General features: G+C 30.6%; 1 protein-coding gene across 1 annotated transcript; it reads left to right on the forward strand.

Moving 5' to 3' along the window:
- The first annotated feature begins 14,619 nt into the window (after positions 1-14,619).
- LOC130975388 (uncharacterized) lies at positions 14,620-15,801 on the forward strand. Its single transcript, XM_057900193.1, has one exon. The coding sequence runs from the start codon at positions 14,620-14,622 to the stop codon at positions 15,799-15,801; it is 1,182 nt and encodes a 393-aa protein (XP_057756176.1).
- Positions 15,802-21,934: the final 6,133 nt, after the last annotated feature.

Genomic DNA, 21,934 nt, shown 5'->3' on the forward strand with positions numbered 1-21,934 from the left:
AAGTAGCATGTTTAATATGGGAAAAAACCTTGAATTTAGAAACTACAATGACAATTTTGACATGAAAGAGTATTCTTGAGTTTAGAAATTGTGTTTATTTTTTTTAAAATAGTCAAAAAAAATTACATCTTTTCTCCTATAATTATATGAAAATTCTTTTTAAAAAACTTGGGAGTATCATGAGAGTGGCTATTTTGCAGTTATATGGCATGCATAGAACAAGTTATAGAAATAAAAGAATATTTAAAAAAAATATCATTAGCAGACATAAATGTCAAGCTATATTATTATTCTAAAAGAAAAATGTTACATTCAATATTTTTTATTATGATTAGTTATTATCATATTTATACTATTAAAATTTAAAATTTAATATTTATAATTTAATATTTAAAATTTAAGGTCAAACACTAGTCTAAAATAATAAATTTTATTAGTTATATAATATTATAATTCTAGAATGATATATAAAATAATAGAGAAGAGAAGAAATGTGAAAGGAATTCTGAATTATTTGCATAGGTGAACCGTGAACCTACATAATTCTATTATAAGAGAAAGTTCCAAATCCTGACTGACAATAACATACAGGTTTCTATTGCAAGTTGCAACTCCATTATCGGAGGCAAGAAGTATAAGACCGTGACTCATGTAAACATGCACCAAACTTTTTTCACTGACGTTATAACGCACCAACTCAAAAAAGATACTTATATAAATTTTTATTTTAAAATAAAATATTAATTTAAAATTGAATTTACAAAAAGAAAAAAGAGCATGTACTATGGGATTGAAAACAGAATTTTAAGGTGGTACCGTATATTTATATTCTTAGTGGAATATAAGTTGTGAAATATTCATGCATTGTCCTTGAATAAAAAATAACAGTGCAAAAATAAAATAATATCTCTATTTATTTTATTTAATCATATGACTATTTTAGTATGGAATATAATTGTACCTTTTAAGGGTTTGAGAAAAAATAATTTGGGTTTGGGAACAGATGATTTCAAAGGTTTAAAAAAATTTTCAATTTCAGGGCCTCCATAAACAATAAAATTTACAACAGCAAATATCTAATTCTAGAAAGAAGTGATAATCTAAGAAAACAGCAAATATCTAATTCTAGGAAGAAGTGATAATCTAAGAAAATTTTGAATGCAAGAACCATCACAATCTTATTAAATAATACATAAGAACAAGTATGGGAAGAGATTATCATAACATGCGATTTGTGGAAAGGAGCAGCGGACCTCCTTCAGCTGTGTCGTGGATCGAACCTCCTTGAGCGGTGTCGTCGGTTGGACCTCCTTCAGCGGACCTCCTTCAGCGGACCTCCTTCTTTAAACAAACAGCACCAACAATATGAAAATCCTTCTTTTTCCACAACCAAGAATCCTTGTTTTTCTTTTTGTACAGTAGCTAAATGGCAAAAGGGGAGATAATGGGGATAGTGGAGTTTTTAATTTTTTAGTTGAAGTATTACAAATTACAAAGGGCCTTGCGCGCATTTTTTATTTTTGGCTTTCAGCGCTTTTTTTAAAGGATCCACTACTATTCTTCCTCTACTTATGACCTAAAAACTTCACCTCTTTCTTCCAAAATTCACACTTAGGCAACTTTGCATAAACCTTCCTCTTCTTCAGAATTCGCAAGAGTAAATACCCATAGTCGTTCCTGAGATTCAGACAAATACCCATGTTAATCCCTAAGATCCCGATTTCTCCATTGTAGTCCTCCAGATAGAGCTCCAAGCACTCAAACTGGTCCCTAGGTATATTTTTGGTGATGACTCATCACCGGAGCGCTGACGTGGACTCGATTTGTCACGTTGGAGGGGTCCCAACAACTAGCTGAGCTGGCTAATTTCCAATTGCACCCAGATTGGTCCCTCCTATTATATGTAACCCTAAATCCCCAAATTCTCAAACACTTTATCTCTTCGTCTTGTTAATCTCTTCTCCTTCTTCTTTCATTCACTTCTTCCTGTTCATTTTTTCGCGATATATATTGGTGCTTCGATGTCATGAGGAATTGGTGGCGAACCATCTGCATAAGCATACCTTAACTCGAGATCCATGGGGAATTGGTGGCGAACCATCTGCATTGTTTGGCAAGAAGATATCCCACACACCAAATTCATTCTGTTTGGATATATTAACCGAAGATAATTACATGCTCCAACTAGCACAATCATTCGCATACATTAACCGAAACATACCGAAGTCATTACAGCGGCATTTGGAATCTAATTGTTGAAGTCTCTAATTAATGCTACTAACTGAGAAAATATCCAATCATTTTTAAGACACATGTCAAGCTATATTTCTACATCGAAAACAAGATTTTTGTTGAACTTTAGATGAACATCCAAAACAGATTTTTTAATAATACAACCCCTTAAATTGAATTTGAGCATAAGAAAAGAAACCAATTTTAATAATAAGAGTTAAGAATATAATATGAAAGCATATATACCTTAGCTCCTGGTGCCCATTCTCTATAAGTAATTCCTGTGACACTGCAAACAATAGTAGTAATATTGATAAATAAGTTGGTATTAATAAAAGTAGATAAGTTCATAGCAGCTTTTTGAGCAAGAAGTTAGATACCTCTGTCTAAAGCCAAAATTTTCATGGCTGCGAGAAAATGGATCTAGGCCACCTTCATGCTTGTCGATATCCTCTCGCAACCTCAAGTATCGTTCGAAACTGTAATTTGAAAAATTTACATGATCTAGTAACTCAGATAGTTGTTCCACAAATACTTAAAGGAAATGAAGCTTAAAAGTGAGGTTACCGGAAATCAAGATGATCGCGGTGAGTGAACAAAAGTGGATCAATTTCATAGATTTTCTTCCCACAGCCAGGTGGAGGGATGATCTTAATTTTAACTACTTCATCTCTTTCCATTTTCAGTTTCTTTGTCTTTGGATACCAATGTCTTCTCAGCATGAGTTCTAGCACTATATTATACAAGAGATGTCGAAAAACAGAACCTTTCTCATCTTCAACCTCTCTGAAATTTCTAAGCTACTTTCTTAATTAAATCACCAACACTATGAAGAATTGAAGACCCTAAAATATGAATTCAGCAAAACAACCTTGAGTCCGATCACAAAGTCAGAACCACGTTCTTCTCGTGAAGGAGGAGAAAAATGATAATAATTTCTGGTCGAATTACTTCTTCTCTCAAATTTTTTTAGCCAGCAAATACAACCCTACGGCTACGTCATTGATGGGGAGATGAAGAAGAAGTCAGAGGGTGAAAGAAGAAGAGACGAGTGAAGTGAAGCGTTTGTGAAAACATCTAAACGGCGTCGTTTTTTGCTATGAAGGGCGCCAAACCAAAACGACGACGTTTTGGACCCCTCCCACGTGGCAATCCGAGGCCATGTCAGCACCCCGATGATGACTCATCATCACCTGAAATATGGCCAGGGACCAGTTTGAGTGCTCGGAGCTATATTTGGAGGACTACAATAGAGAAATCGGGATCTTAGGGATTACTATGGGTATTTGCGTGAATCTCAGGGACGACTATGAGTATTTACTCCACCTCAGGTGCTCCTCATTCTCCTTTCTCGTATTTGAATATACCAAGATGTCATCTATAGACACCACCATAAATTTATCCAAAAAGGGACAAAATACTATGTTCATATAATTCATGAAGACAACAGGTGCATTCGTCAACCCATAGAATATCATCGCATATTCATAGTGATCATAATATGTTCTGAATATAGTCTTCGAAATATCCTCTTCCTTCACCCTTATCAGGTGATAACCTGACCTCAAATCGATCTTCGAGAACACTCCAGCTCCTTGTGTCAATATACATACCTCTCTCCTCTCAGAATATTTTAAAAAAATATTTTCTTTAAAATAATATGAAAATTGATATTAAATGACTAAAATCTTACTAAAATATTATTAATCATTTTAATAAATTTAATTTATATTTTTTATTGTATATCAACTTTAATTAATATGATTTGTAAATAAAATATATAATCCTCATTATTTGAATTAATCAGTCAAATATTCATTAAAAATAAAAATTTATAATAATATCATTCTAGAGTAATAAATATAAATAATTATTAAGAGACTTAATTTATTCTTTTAATTATCTTTTTAATACTTGAATGAGTAAGAATTTAAATATATATTTTTAAATACTAAAAAATATAAAATATAAAAAAATATTTAAAAATTAAAAAAATAATTAAAAAATAAATTAAGACTTCTAATCATTTTTATATATAAATTAAATAATAAAGAATAAAATTAAAAAATATTAATAAAAATATGAATTGAATAAATATTTTTCATTCATCGAACTCAGGAGCACATAACATAACATACCCTAATATTAAATTATTAACGACGCTAGGCAAGCACAACAAATGAGGAGAAGATGCCAAGTGGACTCAAATACAGATAAGTATAGCAACTATTTTCTAATGACAAGTAGCCAAGCATGGTAAATTGGTAATGGTAGCGGATGCGCCATAGCATATATAAGTGAGACATATATTCTCAGCAACCATTGGCCATTACACTTCCTCCATCCTCCTCTTCATGATTGATGTATTCTTCATTCCTCTTATGAGTGATCTCAATTGCAGCAATCGTTGCCTCCATGTTACTTGCTTTTCTAATTTCTCAATTAGGATAATCTTTAATTGTTTTTATTTTTATTTTTATTTTTATTTTTATCTATGATATATTAACTTGGACGAATACTAATACGTCCCAGTAAAAAAAGGAGTGCAATATTCTTTAAATTTTAAAAAAAATATTACAAAAAACTGTTAAAAAATTTAATTATAAAAAAAGTTCAATATTAAAATTATTTAAAAGTATTAATTTTTATAATAATTAAAGAGAATGACTAAATAATCTTTTTTGTAAAGAGATAAATATATTTTTAAGTTATTTTTTATTTTTATTTTTATAAACATATCTTTTCTTTAATTATCTATCATACATTCATACTTAAATCCTAATTGATACACCTTCGTCCATAACTCATATCAGAGATTTGTTGCTGCGAAACAAATAAAAACCTTAAAGACTAATAAATGTGTCCTAATTATTTTATGCTTTGACAATTTATATGAATACTGTAGCGTTGAGTTTTATACGAATACTGTAGCTTTGACTAATCAATCAATGAGTTTTATATGAATACTGTGGCCTTAAGGTTTGAGAAGAACTAGTTTATAAAACCAAAAGAAGAATATATTCCCCAAGGTCTTACGTTTATTATTAGTAACCTTATTAGCTATTCCAAAAAAAAATTTTGCAGCTCTCCAGTATTATGGGATGATATCAGTCTAATATAGCAATATGGTGTTGTGCCTCTTATTTGATTTTGAAGCCAATTCCAAAATAACTACGGACCCTGATTCGCATCATGCCATGTCTCATGAACCATGCATGATAAATGTATGACATCTGGAATATTCATAAATTTAAATTCGGCATTCATGATGCTTAAATCAAATTTGAGACTTGAAAAACGGTGATCAGGAATGTCACACCTTGTAACTTGTAACCCTAATTACTGTGACGTTGTTCTACCTCGGTGTCTATCGCTTAATTACTCTATTATTAACGTTTTTTAAAGTCAATAATTAGTCGATAAGTTAGAGAAAATAAGAAAAAAAAAATAGAAGACTTACTAAATGAATTTGTGATTCACAGTAACAAATTTCTGTTATGAATTATGATTTATGAATGAAGGTGTGTCAATAAGATAAAGGTTTATCAATAAGGATTTGAGTATGATAGAAAATTAAAAAAAAAATACATGTTTACAAGAAAGAAGTAAATGAGAAAATAACCTAAGTATATTTATCTCTTTACAAAAAAAAATTTGGTCTTTCTTTCTAATTATTATAAAAATTAATACTTTTAAATAATTTTTATATTAAATATCTTTTCTAATGGTGCTTTGTAATAATTTTCTCTTAAATTTTTAAGTTTAAATTATAAATTTTAACCTCTAACTCTAAATTTAAAATTCTAAATAATAAATCTAAGTCATTAATTGAAATATAATGAATAAAGAATTAAAATTTATTTAATTAATAATTAATATAATATTTTTTATTTAATATTCTTAATTCATCAAAAAATAATATAAATTAAATATTTTTTTATCAAAAATAGAAAGATTTAAATTCATAATCTCTGTAGTGAATATAAAAATATTATACTATTTCAACTATAACTTATTAATAATATAAATTTGAGTATTAAAACACATATAGTTAGGTGGGATCATTTATCTTGCTCCGTTTAAATCTAGCCCAAAAAGTAGGTTAAGGTAAGTTGACTTTATTTACCAACCAACACCCGGAAGTGCATATTCTTTAAGTGAAAATTATAGTTGATTATGACCCAGGTTGTAAACAGTTTAATTAAGCTATTTTTAAAAAAATAATTTAAATAATAAATATTTATATTAAAAATAATTTATAATTATTTTGTATTTAATTTTTTAATTTTAAAAATATTTATTTTGAAAAAATATGATAAAAAATTTTATTATAAAAAAATTATTTTTTTAATTTTTTATAAATATTTAAATAATTTTTTAAAATATTATAATTTAATTTTAAAAATTACACCAAATATTAATATTACTATTTTTTATAAGTCAAAAGTTCAAAAAAATAACTTTTGAAAATTTTCAAACAAATCTTGTATATAAAACTGATTTTGCAATTGACTATGCCAAATAGATTTTGCAATTGAAAAAGTTATCATCAAGTCCCCTTTGTTGTCCGGTTGTGTTATTTAAAAAATATTTTTGAAATAAATATTCAAAATAAATATCTAATGCTCTAATTTTTTTTATTATATACCATTTATTCACATGAATCATCACTCTGATATCTTTGGTTAATTAAAATAAATGAATGGTGAAACTTATTAGAATTGAGATGATGTGATCTAATTCAATTCTAAAAGTTAGTTTAAGAAATAAAAAATATTTAATATTTATAAATTATTTAAAGACTACGATATTGATGAATTAAATAGATTTTAATATTATATTAGAATTGAGATTGAATAGAATTAATAATTTAATCTCTAAAAAAATAGATAAAAATATTTAATATTTATAAAATATCTAAATATCTTATCTTTTTGAGAAATGCAGGACTTATAATAGAATTAAGCAACAAAAGTCACGCACATTATTATTTTTATGGCTTAGTATCACAATTCCTTTCTTTATTTTTTTTATATACTATTTGTGCATAAATAATAATTTTAAACATGAATCACATGTATTTGAACTTTTGAACTACGATTTATGAGTCATGCACGTAAGAATTTTTGTCATTACAATTATCACATATTGTATTTATTTTATTTTATTTTATTTGTGTAAAAAATCTATTTAAATATAAAAAATGGTTACCATTATTATTAGCCCATTAGTAGTGTAGGACGCAACCTGTAGTATATATTGGAATGTCTACAATATTTTATTATGCTCTTCCAATATATATTACGCATGATTAGATCTCAATAGTTAATTTGCATGCGTTTCGTTCGCTCCATATTTTACTGAAAAAAATATTACAGAATTTATTATTGTTGTTATTATTTTAGTTATTAATCTAATTTTTTTAATTTAGTAATTTAAAAACATATTTTAATTTATATTTTTAAATATTAATAATTAATTAATAATAAAAAATAATAAATTTTGATAATAATTTAACATTTCTCTTTCACCAAAAATAAAAACACTTTATAATTTACCAGTTGAATTTGAATTTTAGTAATAAAATTTAAGATAATTAAAAAAATTAGTATAAGCTTGTTTGGATCTTATTTTTGAAAAAAATCTTTTTTAAATTATATTTTTTTTAAAGATCTTTTACAAGAATAAAAATAATTTTATGTTTAAATATCTCATGTAAAAAAATATTTTTATTTATCAATTATATTTGGATAAAATAAAATAAAAGTATTTTTTTGTTCATTTACTATGTGAAAAAATATCTTTTTTTAAGGAAAAAAAGATCTTTTAAAAAAAATGTAAATTGTAGCTTCTCAAAAAGGTTTAATTACTTTATTAGTCCTTATAGTTTCACAAATTTTTTAATTAGATCCCTATACTTTTTTTTTAATTGGGTCTTGTATCATTTTTTTCAATTGAGTCCCTACACTTTTTTTTCTTTTTATTTGAGTCTCTACACCAATTTTTTTTTTTTTAGTTGGGTCCCTATACAATTAAGCCAATTAATACTAAAAGGGACTTAATTTAAAAAAAGACTTGGTACAGGAATCCAATTAAAAGGAAAAAAAAGTATAGGGACCAACAGAGTAATTAAACATCTCAAAAAAGATGTTTTTTTTTTAATTTTCTAGTACTTTTATTTTTACTATTAAAAATTTGTCAAATGCATTAAAAAATAAAAAAGATATTTTTTCAATTTAATAGTATCCAAACAAGCACTATGAGAAAAACACACTATCTTGCAAAGTAAAAGGGTATAAAAGTCAGTTAGAGTTAGTCAAAATTAGTTATGATTAATCCAAATTTGTTAAGATGTAAAAATTACTTAGAGTTTAAGTACTCTACTATATATATTGTACTAAACACCTACCAAATACCTAATGCAACTCATTCTCTTTCTTTCAACTCTTATTCTCTACCTTTTTCTCACACTTTTTTTTTACGATGTCACTAGAAGTCTGATACCTTTCATGGTATCAGAGCTTGCAGATCTTGAATCATGGTAAATTTTGAAGTAAATATTGAAGCTAGACTACACAGCTCTTTAAATCCAATTGAAATTAAGTTGAATGAAGCAAATTACTTACCATGGAGAGATCAAGCTGAATTAACTATAGAAGGTCACAAATTAATGGATCGTGTTCTTAGAGTAAATATTTCAATGATGTTCAACTTAGAAGAGGATCGTAGTAATAAAATAACGACAGCAGAGTACAAAATTTAGAAAAGACAAATGAACTACTTAAATCCTGGCTTTTAACTTCAATATACGATTCTCACCATACGATCGTTAGGTTACACTTTCTGGTGTCAGATCTAGAAGAAAAACATCAATTTTAGTAGCAGCACTTAAATCTTTGTTGCTGACACAAGAAGTCTGAATAGAGACATTCAAAAAATCAAGCTCCCAATTTATTCAAGAAAATTTAACACAAAAAAGATACAACAATAAAAGAGGCTCAGAAAGATACATGAATGATAGATACAATAGAACTAGAGGTAACAATTTTGAAAGAAAAAATGGAAGAGGATTTAAAAAATTTTCAAGAGGAAAAGGTAGAAACTATATGCCTTCTAGGAGTGGTAATGAGTATGTAGATTGAATTTGTTACTAAAACTCAATCCTACACTACCCCATGGGTTGAAAGCAATCCAATCCTAATCTTACTCGTGGTAAACCAGCGGATATCCAACCCAACTCACGAGTTTTCACAAATATGCAATATTATTATATAATACATTAAGCATGCAAATTAAAAATTCAATACAAAAAGCACAATCATCTCACAAACAACACAATCGTTCTACAGACAATATTACTATCAAATGTTAATTTACATAAAAGTCTTTATTTAAATTAATAACACAAACACAAATAAAATATTGTGATACAATGTTGTATTTATATATCACTAAAATAGAATTGATTTTTATATAAACAAAAGTGTTAAATTATTACTTGATGATCTTGACTCGATAGTAAAGGCCTTTTGCACTAAGTCAGAAATCATCAGTTTAACATCCACTTATAACATATATTTATAACAGATACATATATAGGGTGCGGGTTGGTCACGACCCTACCTGACCCGCGCTCAAACCCGTTTTGCACTCAACCCTACCCGCAGCGTATCGGGTTGGCAATCCTACCCGACCGGATTCGATAAGCTTGGATACCCGCAGATAGGGTTCATGCCGGGTATCCAAGCTGCCACTCCTAATGCCTTTAAGAGGAAGAGGCAGAAACTATCAAAAAGGCCTACATGTCAACTTTACAACAGGTATGAACACATAAATACGGATTTTTGGCATAGATTCAATAGAAAGTACTCAAGCAATGCACAAATTTCTAGTACCAGCAACTCACAGTTCAGATCACAAGCTAATCTCACCGCCACTTATGCATTTATTTTTCTATCAACAATCTTTGATTCTAATTGGTATCCATATTTTGGAGCCACTCACCACATGACACCAAATATATCACAAGTCATAGATTATTCACCCTATCATAGAATTGAATAAGTGCAAGTTGGTAATAGTAACATACTTTTCATCTTTAACATTGGTAGCTCATTGTTTAAACTATTTTCAGCTATTAAATCTTTAAACTGCACAATTTAATGCATATACAATTATATTTGGATTGAATTTCATGCTGATAAGATATCTTATCAAATCTCAAGATACTAAGAAGACTCTTCTCCAAGGGTCAGTTGATCACAAACTTTATTCTTTTGGTCCAAATAATAAAAGACATGAGTCACCTATTACACTTGTCATATCTGTTCAGAAAAAAGACAACTTCAAACTTTGACATCTCAAATTAAGACATCTTTTATTTGATGTTGTATAGAGTCTTAAAATCATGCAATATTCTTTCAAATTTTAAGTTCTGTTTGTGTCTCTTGCTGTCTACAGAAGTCACAATAGCTCTCTTTTTCTATTTTAATACAAAATACAATAGTTTATTAGAGTTTGTATACACTGACATTTGGGGACCTTTCCCAATTCCAAGAATAAATAAAATTCGTTACTACTTGCATTTCATTGATGCTTGCACCAAATTTACATGGATCAATTAATGCTATTACAGAAGTCATAAGAAAATTAAATGTCAATTTTTTTCTCAAAGATATGAGAGACCTCCATTATTTTCTAGGTATAGAAGTGAGACTTGTAGCAGATAGACTGCTTCTTACTCAATTCAAATATATGATTGACCTTTGAAAAAAATTGGTTTAGAGAGCTGCAAGCCTCTTTCTACACCCATGACTTCGAATTTAAAGCTGACAGCAAATCAAGGTGATCTTTTGACAATTTCAATTTCTATAAGTCCATAGTTGGTAGCCTTCAATACCTCATAGTGACAAGACCAGAAATTTCTTTCTCATTAAGCAAAATGTGCAAGTTCATGCAAGCTCCAAGAAAAAATCATTGAAAAATAGTAAAATGCATACTTCGATACATTCAAAGAATAATCATCTTTAGACTACATCTAAAGCGTGTAGAATCCCTCACGCTCACTGGATATAGTGACTTAGAATGGGTCTCAGATTTTGACGATTGAAAGTCCACATTTAGATTATGTGTTTATATAGGTCCTAATCTCATTTCTTGCTCATCTAGAAAGCAAACCTCTGTCTCTAGATCTAGTACCGAAGCAGAATACAGAGGTGTTTACAATCTTGTCACTAAGTTATTTGTAATCAAACAGCTACTACTTAAAATTCGTATCACCTTGTCAGTTTCTATGATGTACTATGATAGCCAAGAAGCTGTTCTCATGTCTGCCAACCCAATTCAGCACTCATGGCCGAAGTAATTTGAAATTGATCTTTATTTTTTTAGAGATCACATTGCCAAAGGATTTGACTCTGTGATAATTCTTTATGTGAAGGAGAAAAAATACAACCATTATTTTCATCCATTATATTATTGCATTAAATTTTTTAAAAAAATATTTAAAAATTTAGATCACTCTTCGAATAACATTATCCAACTTCAAATAACTGTCGATCAATATAGAACGATTTATAGACCTTAACTTACTGAGTAGTCATGTAGCAACCCTCAATTTTAAAAATATAAATAAAAATAAGTTATAATTTATTTTATAAAATTAGAATTCCTTATTTTTAGAAAAATTATTTTTATTATCAGTAATTGAACTAATAATTTTAATTTAATCAAATTCATTATTATTATTATTATTATTATTATTATTATTATTATTATTATTATTATTATTATTATTATTATTATTAACATTGTATATAATTACAGTAAGTATTAAATTGCATTATAAGTTTATATATATTATATTCATTGCATTACTACTATTATTACTATTATTGCGTTTATTATTATTATTATTATTACATGATTATCATTACTATTTCTAGTATCATCGTTATTATTATTAATTATGAAGTATGGAAATCAAAGGCGGTTTACATTTATCATTGAGTTAGATATATATTATCATTATCATTGTGCATATTATATATATATATATATATATATATATATAAAATAATAAAAAAGAAAGCCAAAGGCGGCTTAACAGCTTACTAATTAAACATGCATATATATGTATATGATGAGCATATGCGGGAGAGAAAAAAAAAAGAAAAAGAAAATGGAAGAGAGAAGAACGTAACAAACCGTAAATCCCACCAAACTTCCGGCTTCGATTTCTTGCAATCCGTAACTCCAATCAAAAATCTAATCTGGTGAAAGTATTCATAACCTCCTCCTCTACACGTTGACACCATTTTTGATTAGTGAAAGTTGACAATGACATAGCTCCTCTTTTCTTTGGATTTGGCCAACGAGAGTTTTAGGAGGCAAAGATGATTCTGGACGTTTTCTTCTTCGATAGCTCGGTCAGAAAGCTTCTCCAGAGCTTTGAATATTTTGATTCCGTACGAAGGTATGGTTTTGGTTTCTCGTAGTTAATGTTTAATGTCACGTGAAAACTCAGGCTAGAAGACCTTAAGATAGGAATGGACTGAATGTATAATTGATGGATTGTGTATATGGAATAGAATGTGTGGTTCAGCTGTTGTTAATAATTTGCTGTTGAAGTTGGTCGGTTTGGAAAAAGATTTAATATTGGTATTTGTTTGGTTTTGAAATAATTTGTTACTGGAAGTGAATTTAATAATTGAGAGGTGTTTGGTTTGATAGTTGGGACCCTTGAAGGGTGGCAGAAATTTGAGTCTTAGAAGAGATATTGCCAAAATTTCTTTAAGAATTGGAGTTTTGATTTGAGGTAATATTTTAAAAGGGAAAGAGATTATTATGTGGCTTGTGTATTTGAGACTATTTGTTGACCCTCTGTCGCAAGATGTGACCAGGTACTTTAACTCCCCGGATTCCCCCATGGGCATGCATATAAATATGAATATTGAATATTATTGAGCTTGGAGTTTAACTCCATGGAATACTATATTATTGAGCTTGGAGTTCAACTCCATGGAATACTATACTATTGAGCTTGGAGTGTGACTCCATGGAATATTATATTTGAGCTTGGAGTTTGACTCCATGGAATATTATTGAGCTTGGGGATGCGCGCATAGAGGGACTGTCCAATGGTTAACTACCAGGACTTGTCGGGTTGGCTGTATAACCGACAGATGAGACTCATCAGCCATAGGACAGGCATACATCATATGCATTTGTTTGTTTGCTTGAGTGTGCATTGCTTTTGTTTGCTTAACTGTTTAATTCTGCTTATCCGCTACTTGTTCTACTTGCTGTAAATGCTTCTCTACCTGTGCTTTTCTTGCTTAAACTATATGTGTATGTTTTCTGAGAAATCCTTCTTGGTGAAGGTGTGAGGAGAGAGGATTGTTCCACCAATGATTCGGAGGATTAGAGGAGACAGAACGTGAATTATTAGGTTAAAGTTAGATTCAGAATTAGAATACCTTAGACAACTTACCTAATTTCTGGTTTAGTTGAATTCTTAAACTGAAATCTGAGTGTCGAAGTTCTAGGAATGCCTCTACTTTCCCGAGACCTTTTATATTAACTATGCGGGCACCTTTACCATACTGAGAACCTCCGGTTCTCATCCCATACTATGTTGTTGTTTTTCAGATGCAGGTCGAGAGACACCTCGTTGAGCGTTTGGGTATCCTCCTTACGAGCGAAGAACTGTCTTTTGGACTGTCATATTTTGTTTTAGGCTATGTATATATGTTTATAGAATCTCCGCATGTATATTTTGTGTTTTGTCCCTCCTAGAGGTCGACTTGGAGATACAGGGGTTTATTTTGTGGTTTGAGTTTTATTTTGGGTTGTATATATACATAATTATATACTCTGGTCGGCCTTAGCTTCGCAGGTCGAGTCTGGAGCTTGCTATCTGAGTTTTGGAACTCTGATATGTATATATATGTGTTCAATTATCTTTCGATTTTACCTGTCCGTTTTACGAATATCCATGCGAGTGTGTCACGTTTTTCTGTTTATCGATTTGTTTAGCTTGTTCTTCAAGGCTCCTAGATATGATTTCACCCAACTATATCTATGTAGATATCATTTTCTTTTAGAGGTCGTAATACCTTGCCATCTCTGCTTTACGACTTAAGCGTAAGGCCCTGTGTGGTAGGGTGTTACATTATGGTATCAGAGCAGTTCGTTCCTATAGAGCCTGAGGGATGGACTGATTATACTTCTGGGCATACTCTGGGTGTGTGTATGTGCTATTAGGATATCTGATTGATATATGTGGCATAAACGTTCATGAGCATGCATTTGGAACTTGAAGCATTAGACTTGCGATATTGAGACTGATCAACTTAATATCACTTGTTTGGTGTGTGAAGGGACCAGATGTCGACTCACGGACGCGGTCACGGCCGAGGTAGAGGTAGGATAGGCACTATTACTCCTGGCCTGGCAGGGAATGATCCAGTAGACTTCATGGCTGCCCTGGGAAATATGGCTGCGGCTATGCAGGCGACAGCCGAGGCACTAGGTAATCAGATAAACCAGGGTAATCACGGAAACAATAATGATGAGGACGGTCCCATGACACTTGCTACATTTCTGAAAGTTCACCCTCCGACCTTAAGGGGAACCTCAAATCCCACAGATGCAGATAATTGGATTCAAGCTATGGAACGGGCACTGCAGGCTCAGCAGGTTCCTGAGGAGCAATGGGTTGAGTTTGGAACTTATCAGCTGCAGGGTGAGGCTCAACATTGGTGGCAGGGGACACGACGTATCCTACATCCAGATGGCGCTGTGATTCCTTGGGAGGTTTTTCGAACAGAGTTCTATAAGAAATACTTTCCTAATTCAGCCAGAAATGCCAAAGAACTTGAATTGATGCAGTTAAAGCAGGGACAGATGACTGTTGCTGAGTATACTAGCAGGTTTGAGGAGTTATGTCGCTTTTCTCGTATTTGTCAAGGTGCGCCTGATGATTTTGCTGAGTGGAAATGTATTAAGTATGAGGGAGGTCTTCGAAGTGATATTTTGAGCTTCGTTGCACCAATGGAGATCAGAGTGTTTTCAGAACTGGTAAACAAAAGTAGAGTTGCTGAGGATTGTCTGAGAAAGGCGACATCAGATAAGAGTGATCAGCGAATTTTTGTTAGGAGAGATCAGGGAAGGAACTTCGCCCCTAGAGGACAAGATTTTAAGCGAGGCAGTTACACCCCACAACCACATTTGGGTCAGAATAACTTCCAGAGATTCAGTAATAATAACAGCCAGGGAAGAGGCAAAGGAAAGCAAGCTCAGACCCCACCGAATGATTTAACTTGTAGGAGGTGTGGAAAGTACCACCCGAATACTCCGTGCAGGGCTGGTTTAGGTGTATGCTATTACTGTGGTGAAGCTGGGCATTTGTCTTGGAATTGTCCAGAAAAGAAGAAGAATCAAGAAGCTGGAAAGGCACAACATCAGGGACGCGTGTTCACTATGACAGCGGATGGTGCTGGAACCACAGATACTCCAATTAGAGGTAATCACGCACTGATAATCGAAATTTCCGACTGCCTTGCGTAGTAAATAGCACGTAGCATTCATTGTAGTACAATACCGAGTTGTGAGCCTTGTGATTTTCAATTGAACGATCGACTAAAAACCTCCGAATGGTGAGACAGAACGATAGTTGGTCAACCTAGAAAAGTGACTAAATTCTTGGAGAATAATAATAAGAGTGGCGCAGCAGTAGTAGATTGAATTATTTTGAGTATACAACTTAAGTTATACATAAAGAACCAGAAATGTTGAGAGTTGTGCGGGACAGTTACCTGAAACCCAGAGATGGTAAGTTATGAGGAAGAGACATGACATAGGTTGAACCCGTAATTGATAATCGGTTATGTGTCAAGAGAAAGAGTAAGTTGTGATAGATTTAGTGTCAGAGGCTGAACCAGTTTCGATTGAATTACGAAAGGTGACACCATTAGAATCAGCAGAACCTGGGAGCTAGATGAAGCAAGTATTAGAAGCGATAAACCCGTCGTTCCAATACCAACCTGCCTTATAACCTTTCTGCATCGAGTTTATCTTGTATCTTCCGCTTTGCGTAGACTTTTAAGCCATAAGAATATCCTGAATTTGCAAACTAAACATGTCAAATCTTTCTGTTTTTCTTTGACATGTTTAAGAAGGGAAGTTACGTTAGTATGAGTCTCTTCCATTTTATATCAATTTTCGAGGGCGAAAATTTTTATAAGTGGATAGGATGTAGCAACCCTCAATTTTAAAAATATAAATATAAATAAGTTATAATTTATTTTATAAAATTAGAATTCCTTATTTTTAGAAAAATTATTTTTATTATCAGTAATTGAACTAATAATTTTAATTTAATCAAATTCATATTATTATTATTATTATTATTATTATTATTATTATTATTATTAACATTGTATATAATTACAGTAAGTATTAAATTGCATTATAAGTTTATATATATTATATTCATTGCATTACTACTATTATTACTATTATTGTATTTATTATTATTATTATTATTACATGATCATCATTACTATTTCTAGTATCATCGTTATTATTATTAATTATGAAGTATGGAAATCAAAGGCGGTTTATATTTATCATTGAGTTAGATATATATTATCATTATCATTGTGCATATATATATATATAAAATAATAAAAAAGAAAGCCAAAGGCGGCTTAACAGCTTACTAATTAAACATGCATATATATGTATATGATGAGCATATGCGGGAGAGAAAAAAAAAAGAAAAAGAAAACGGAAGAGAGAAGAACGTAACAAACCGTAAATCCCACCAAACTTCCGGCTTCGATTTCTTGCAATCCGTAACTCCAATCAAAAATCTAATCCGGTGAAAGTATTCATAACCTCCTCCTCTACACGTTGACACCATTTTTGATTAGTGGAAGTTGACAATGACATAGCTCCTCTTTTCTTTGGATTTGGCCAACGAGAGTTTTAGGAGGCAAAGACGATTCTGGACGTTTTCTTCTTCGATAGCTCGGTCAGAAAGCTTCTCCAGAGCTTTGAATATTTTGATTCCGTACGAAGGTATGGTTTTGGTTTCTCGTAATTAATGTTTAATGTCACGTGAAAACTCAGGCTAGAAGACCTTAAGATAGGAATGGACTGAATGTATAATTGATGGATTGTGTATATGGAATAGAATGTGTGGTTCAGCTGTTGTTAATAATTTGCTGTTGAAGTTGGTCGGTTTGGAAAAAGATTTAATATTGGTATTTGTTTGGTTTTGAAATAATTTGTTACTGAAAGTGAATTGAATAATTGAGAGGTGTTTGGTTTGATAGTTGGGACCCTTGAAGGGTGGCAGAAATTTGAGTCTTAGAAGAGATATTGCCAAAATTTCTTTAAGAATTGGAGTTTTGATTTGAGGTAATATTTTAAAAGGGAAAGAGATTATTATGTGGCTTGTGTATTTGAGACTATTTGTTGACCCTCTGTCGCAAGATGTGACCGGGTACTTTAACTCCCCGGATTCCCCCATGAGCATGCATATAAATATGAATATTGAATATTATTGAGCTTGGAGTTTAACTCCATGGAATACTATATTATTGAGCTTGGAGTTCAACTCCATGGAATACTATACTATTGAGCTTGGAGTGTGACTCCATGGAATATTATATTTGAGCTTGGAGTTTGACTCCATGGAATATTATTGAGCTTGGGGATGCGCGCACAGAGGGACTGTCCAATGGTTAACTACCAGGACTTGTCGGGTTGGCTGTATAACCGACAGATGAGACTCATCAGCCATAGGACAGGCATACATCATATGCATTTGTTTGTTTGCTTGAGTGTGCATTGTTTTGGTTTGCTTAACTGTTTAATTCTGCTTATCCGCTACTTGTTCTACTTGCTGTAAATGCTTCTCTACCTGTGCTTTTCTTGCTTAAACTATATGTGTATGTTTTCTGAGAAATCCTTCTTGGCGAAGGTGTAAGGAGAGAGGATTGTTCCACCAATGATTCGGAGGATTAGAGGAGACAGAACGTGAATTATTAGGTTAAAGTTAGATTCAGAATTAGAATACCTTAGACAACTTACCTAATTTCTGGTTTAGTTGAATTCTTAAGCTGAAATCTGAGTGTCGAAGTTCTAGGAATGCCTCTGGCTTTCCCGAGACCTTTTATATTAACTATGCGGGCACCTTTACCATACTGAGAACCTCCGGTTCTCATCCCATACTATGTTGTTATTTTTCAGATGCAAGTCGAGAGACACCTCGTTGAGCGTTTGGGTATCCTTCTTACGAGCGAAGAACTGTCTTTTGGACTGTCATATTTTGTTTTAGGCTATGTATATATGTTTATAGAATCTCCGTATATATATTTTGTGTTTTGTCCCTCCTAGAAGTCGACTTGGAGATATAGGGGTTTATTTTGTGGTTTGAGTTTTATTTTGGGTTGTATATATACATAATTATATACTCTTGTCGGCCTTAGCTTCGCAGGTCGAGTCTGGAGCTTGCTATCTGAGTTTTGGAACTCTGATATGTATATATATGTGTGTTCAGTTATCTTTCGATTTTACCTGTCCGTTTTACGAATATCCATGCGAGTGTGTCACGATTTTCTGTTTATCGATTTCTTTAGCTTGTTCTTCAAGGCTCCTAGATATGATTTCACCCAACTATATCTATGTAGATATCATTTTCTTTTAGAGGTTGTAATACCTTGCCACCTCTGCTTTACGACTTAAGCGTAAGGCCCTGTGTGGTAGGGTGTTACAAGTCAACTGTGATTTACTACCCCAATCAACATTAAACAATGCAAAATAGAAAAAGATAAAAATATAGTAATTAAGAATGATTTAATCAAGAATAAATACTCATTTTAACTCCCAAAATATTTTAATTTTGATAAAATGATTTCCATAAAATGATAGCGATAAAATGATTCCCAAAAAATATGATTTATTTGACAAAATAACCCAAGTATTTAATCAATGGTTATTTTACTTAGTCAACTGTTGAAATTTTTACAGAACTATCAATTTACCCTTACTTTCTCTTATAAAATTACTACCTTGTCCCTTCTCTCTCTTTCTCCAACTCTCCTTTTTCAACACCATCACCCATCATCAATCTCCCCTCTCCCCTTTTTTTTATCACTAATATCCACCACCAATTCTCTTCTCCCTCTCCTTTTTATCATCATCACTCGCTACCAGTTTCTTCACCTCAATCCATTCTATTCTACTGCCACTATTTCACTGTTGCCACTTTGCACTCATTACTATTATCCTACAACTCTGTCACTACCACAACTATTCAATCGCTATCATCACCCTCATTGACTACAACCTCCACTTCTATCTTATTGACTTTCAAAATCATCCTAACAATATATTTACCAACAACAATAACCCACAAATTCACCGCCATTTTCTTTGGACGTTTTTTTTCTTCGTCATTCTTTCACTCTCAATTTTCAATTTGTTTCTTCCTCTCAAATTTTGTTTTTCGATTTATTATTATTGACAATGATGATGATAATTTTGGGTATATAGGTTTAATACTTGATATCAGGAGATGTTCAAATTGTTTATATCATGACCAAAGTTGTTTCTTCTGATAAATTTTTCATGTTTCGAGACAAACTCATGTTGTAAACTCACTACACCCTGAATTTAAAAGTGGATGAAAAGATATAGAAATTAGTTAGAGTTAGTCAGGATTAGTTACAATTAATCCAAGTTTGATAAGATGTAATAGAGTTAGTTAGAGCTTAAGTACTCTACTATATATATTGTGCTCAATATCTACCAGATATCTAATTCAACTTATTCTCTTTCTCTCAACTCTCACTTTTTATCCTTCTCCCACTCTCCTTTTCTCTTCACAGAGTTATTGAAAGTCTGATACTTTTTACAAAGAGAGAGTCCAATTAAAATACCAAATTTCTATTTTATGGATCATCCAATTAGTATTCTAAGACTAATTTTAGATGATGTGAGAAGAGTCATATTATCTTAAATGACCCATGCCATGTTATGTAATATTTTTTTTCGACATAATATCTTATTAATCTATAAAAAAAAAAGATTTTTTGTGAGATATTTATATGATATTTTTTATTTAACTATAAAAAATATATATATTTTGTAAGACTGAAATAATACACTATTTAGCCTATTTGATTAAAATATCTTTCAATAATCATGATAGTTATATATATAAATCAGTAATAATTATATAGTTAAAAGTTAATAATAATAATAATGTAATAAAAATAAATGAATTTTATTATATTATTATATTTATTATTATTATTTAATTATTATTTGTATCAACTAAATAATCATCGTTAATTTATATATATATATATATATATATATATATATATATATAATCATTAAACAATATTTTGATTAAAATGAGACTAATAAATGTGTTATTTTAATTTTACGAAAAAAGAGAACGTATATTTTACAAATAAAAAATATGATTTAATATTTTACATTTAAAAAAAAGAACATCATTTTCTCAAGATAATTTAATTAGTTTTTCATTGTGAGCTGGTTACCTACATTGGGCAAATTTCAGTTTTGAAACTTTGAGAATTGGAACACTTGATCAACAAGAAAGTTAGGAGACCTGATTTTATGAAGATATTCCCTCTTTATTTTTTCTGTTTTTACATCACATTATTTTACAGCCAATGCTTTCTATTTCTATTATATTTTCTTTGTTTTCTATCAACATCAAGCAACTCTAGGATATACTAAATTTTCTTTGGGTACTAAGAAATGCTAAAAAACTTGGGCTGGAATAGTTCCTTATAGGTAAAATTCTTTTCCCAAAAAAAAAAAAAGAAATGTCAATTTTGATTTTTTATGAATTAATTTGTCCTTTTATTTTGTTAAAAAATCTATTTAATATTTAAAAAAAATAAATACTGATTTATCAAAATATTTTAATAAAAGTTAATTTATTCCTTCAAAATTTGTTAGAGAACGAGATATTATTTTTTTTTTGGTACAAACAGATACTTCAATTATAATCTATTGTTTTTTTTTTTGGGACAGATAATGTGTTCTATATTTTTGGTCATGGATAATGTGTTGTTTAAGAAACACATGTCAAAGGGTCAATCTCTCTTAAAAAATAAAAAAGAAAATAAAAGGAGAAGGAGGAAGTGGGCCAAATAATGCAGTAAAGGACGAGAGAGTAGGTGCTGCTTCGTCAAGCAGTGGTGTGTGTCACTGTCAAATATATTTTGAGTGGATTGCGTCATTGTCATTATCCACTCATTTTCAAAAACATGCCAAATAGATGAGTGTCATCTCAAATTCTCAATTCTCATCCCATCAACATGTCAAAAATTCTTCAATTAATGATCTTAATAATTCTTTCAGTGGGTCTTTATGTTTCCTTGTTAAACAGAAATATTGAATAAAGGAAACATCGAAAGAAATAGCAAATACAAGGAATAGTATTAGATGAATGTTACTGTGATCGTTATTATAATATACAAAATTTTTATAATATTTAAAACGTGTTGATAAAATTAAAGTTATAATTTTCTATTATTTGATAATATTTTTAATTTAAAAAATAATGAAATAAAAAGTGCTATCAAATTTAAAACATGACTAAATAGAAAAAGGTATGATCTTAATTTTGGTGAATGTTAATTTATTCTAG

This window comes from Arachis stenosperma, chromosome 4, assembly GCF_014773155.1.
Source record: "Arachis stenosperma cultivar V10309 chromosome 4, arast.V10309.gnm1.PFL2, whole genome shotgun sequence".
Classification (NCBI taxonomy): Eukaryota; Viridiplantae; Streptophyta; class Magnoliopsida; order Fabales; family Fabaceae; genus Arachis; species Arachis stenosperma.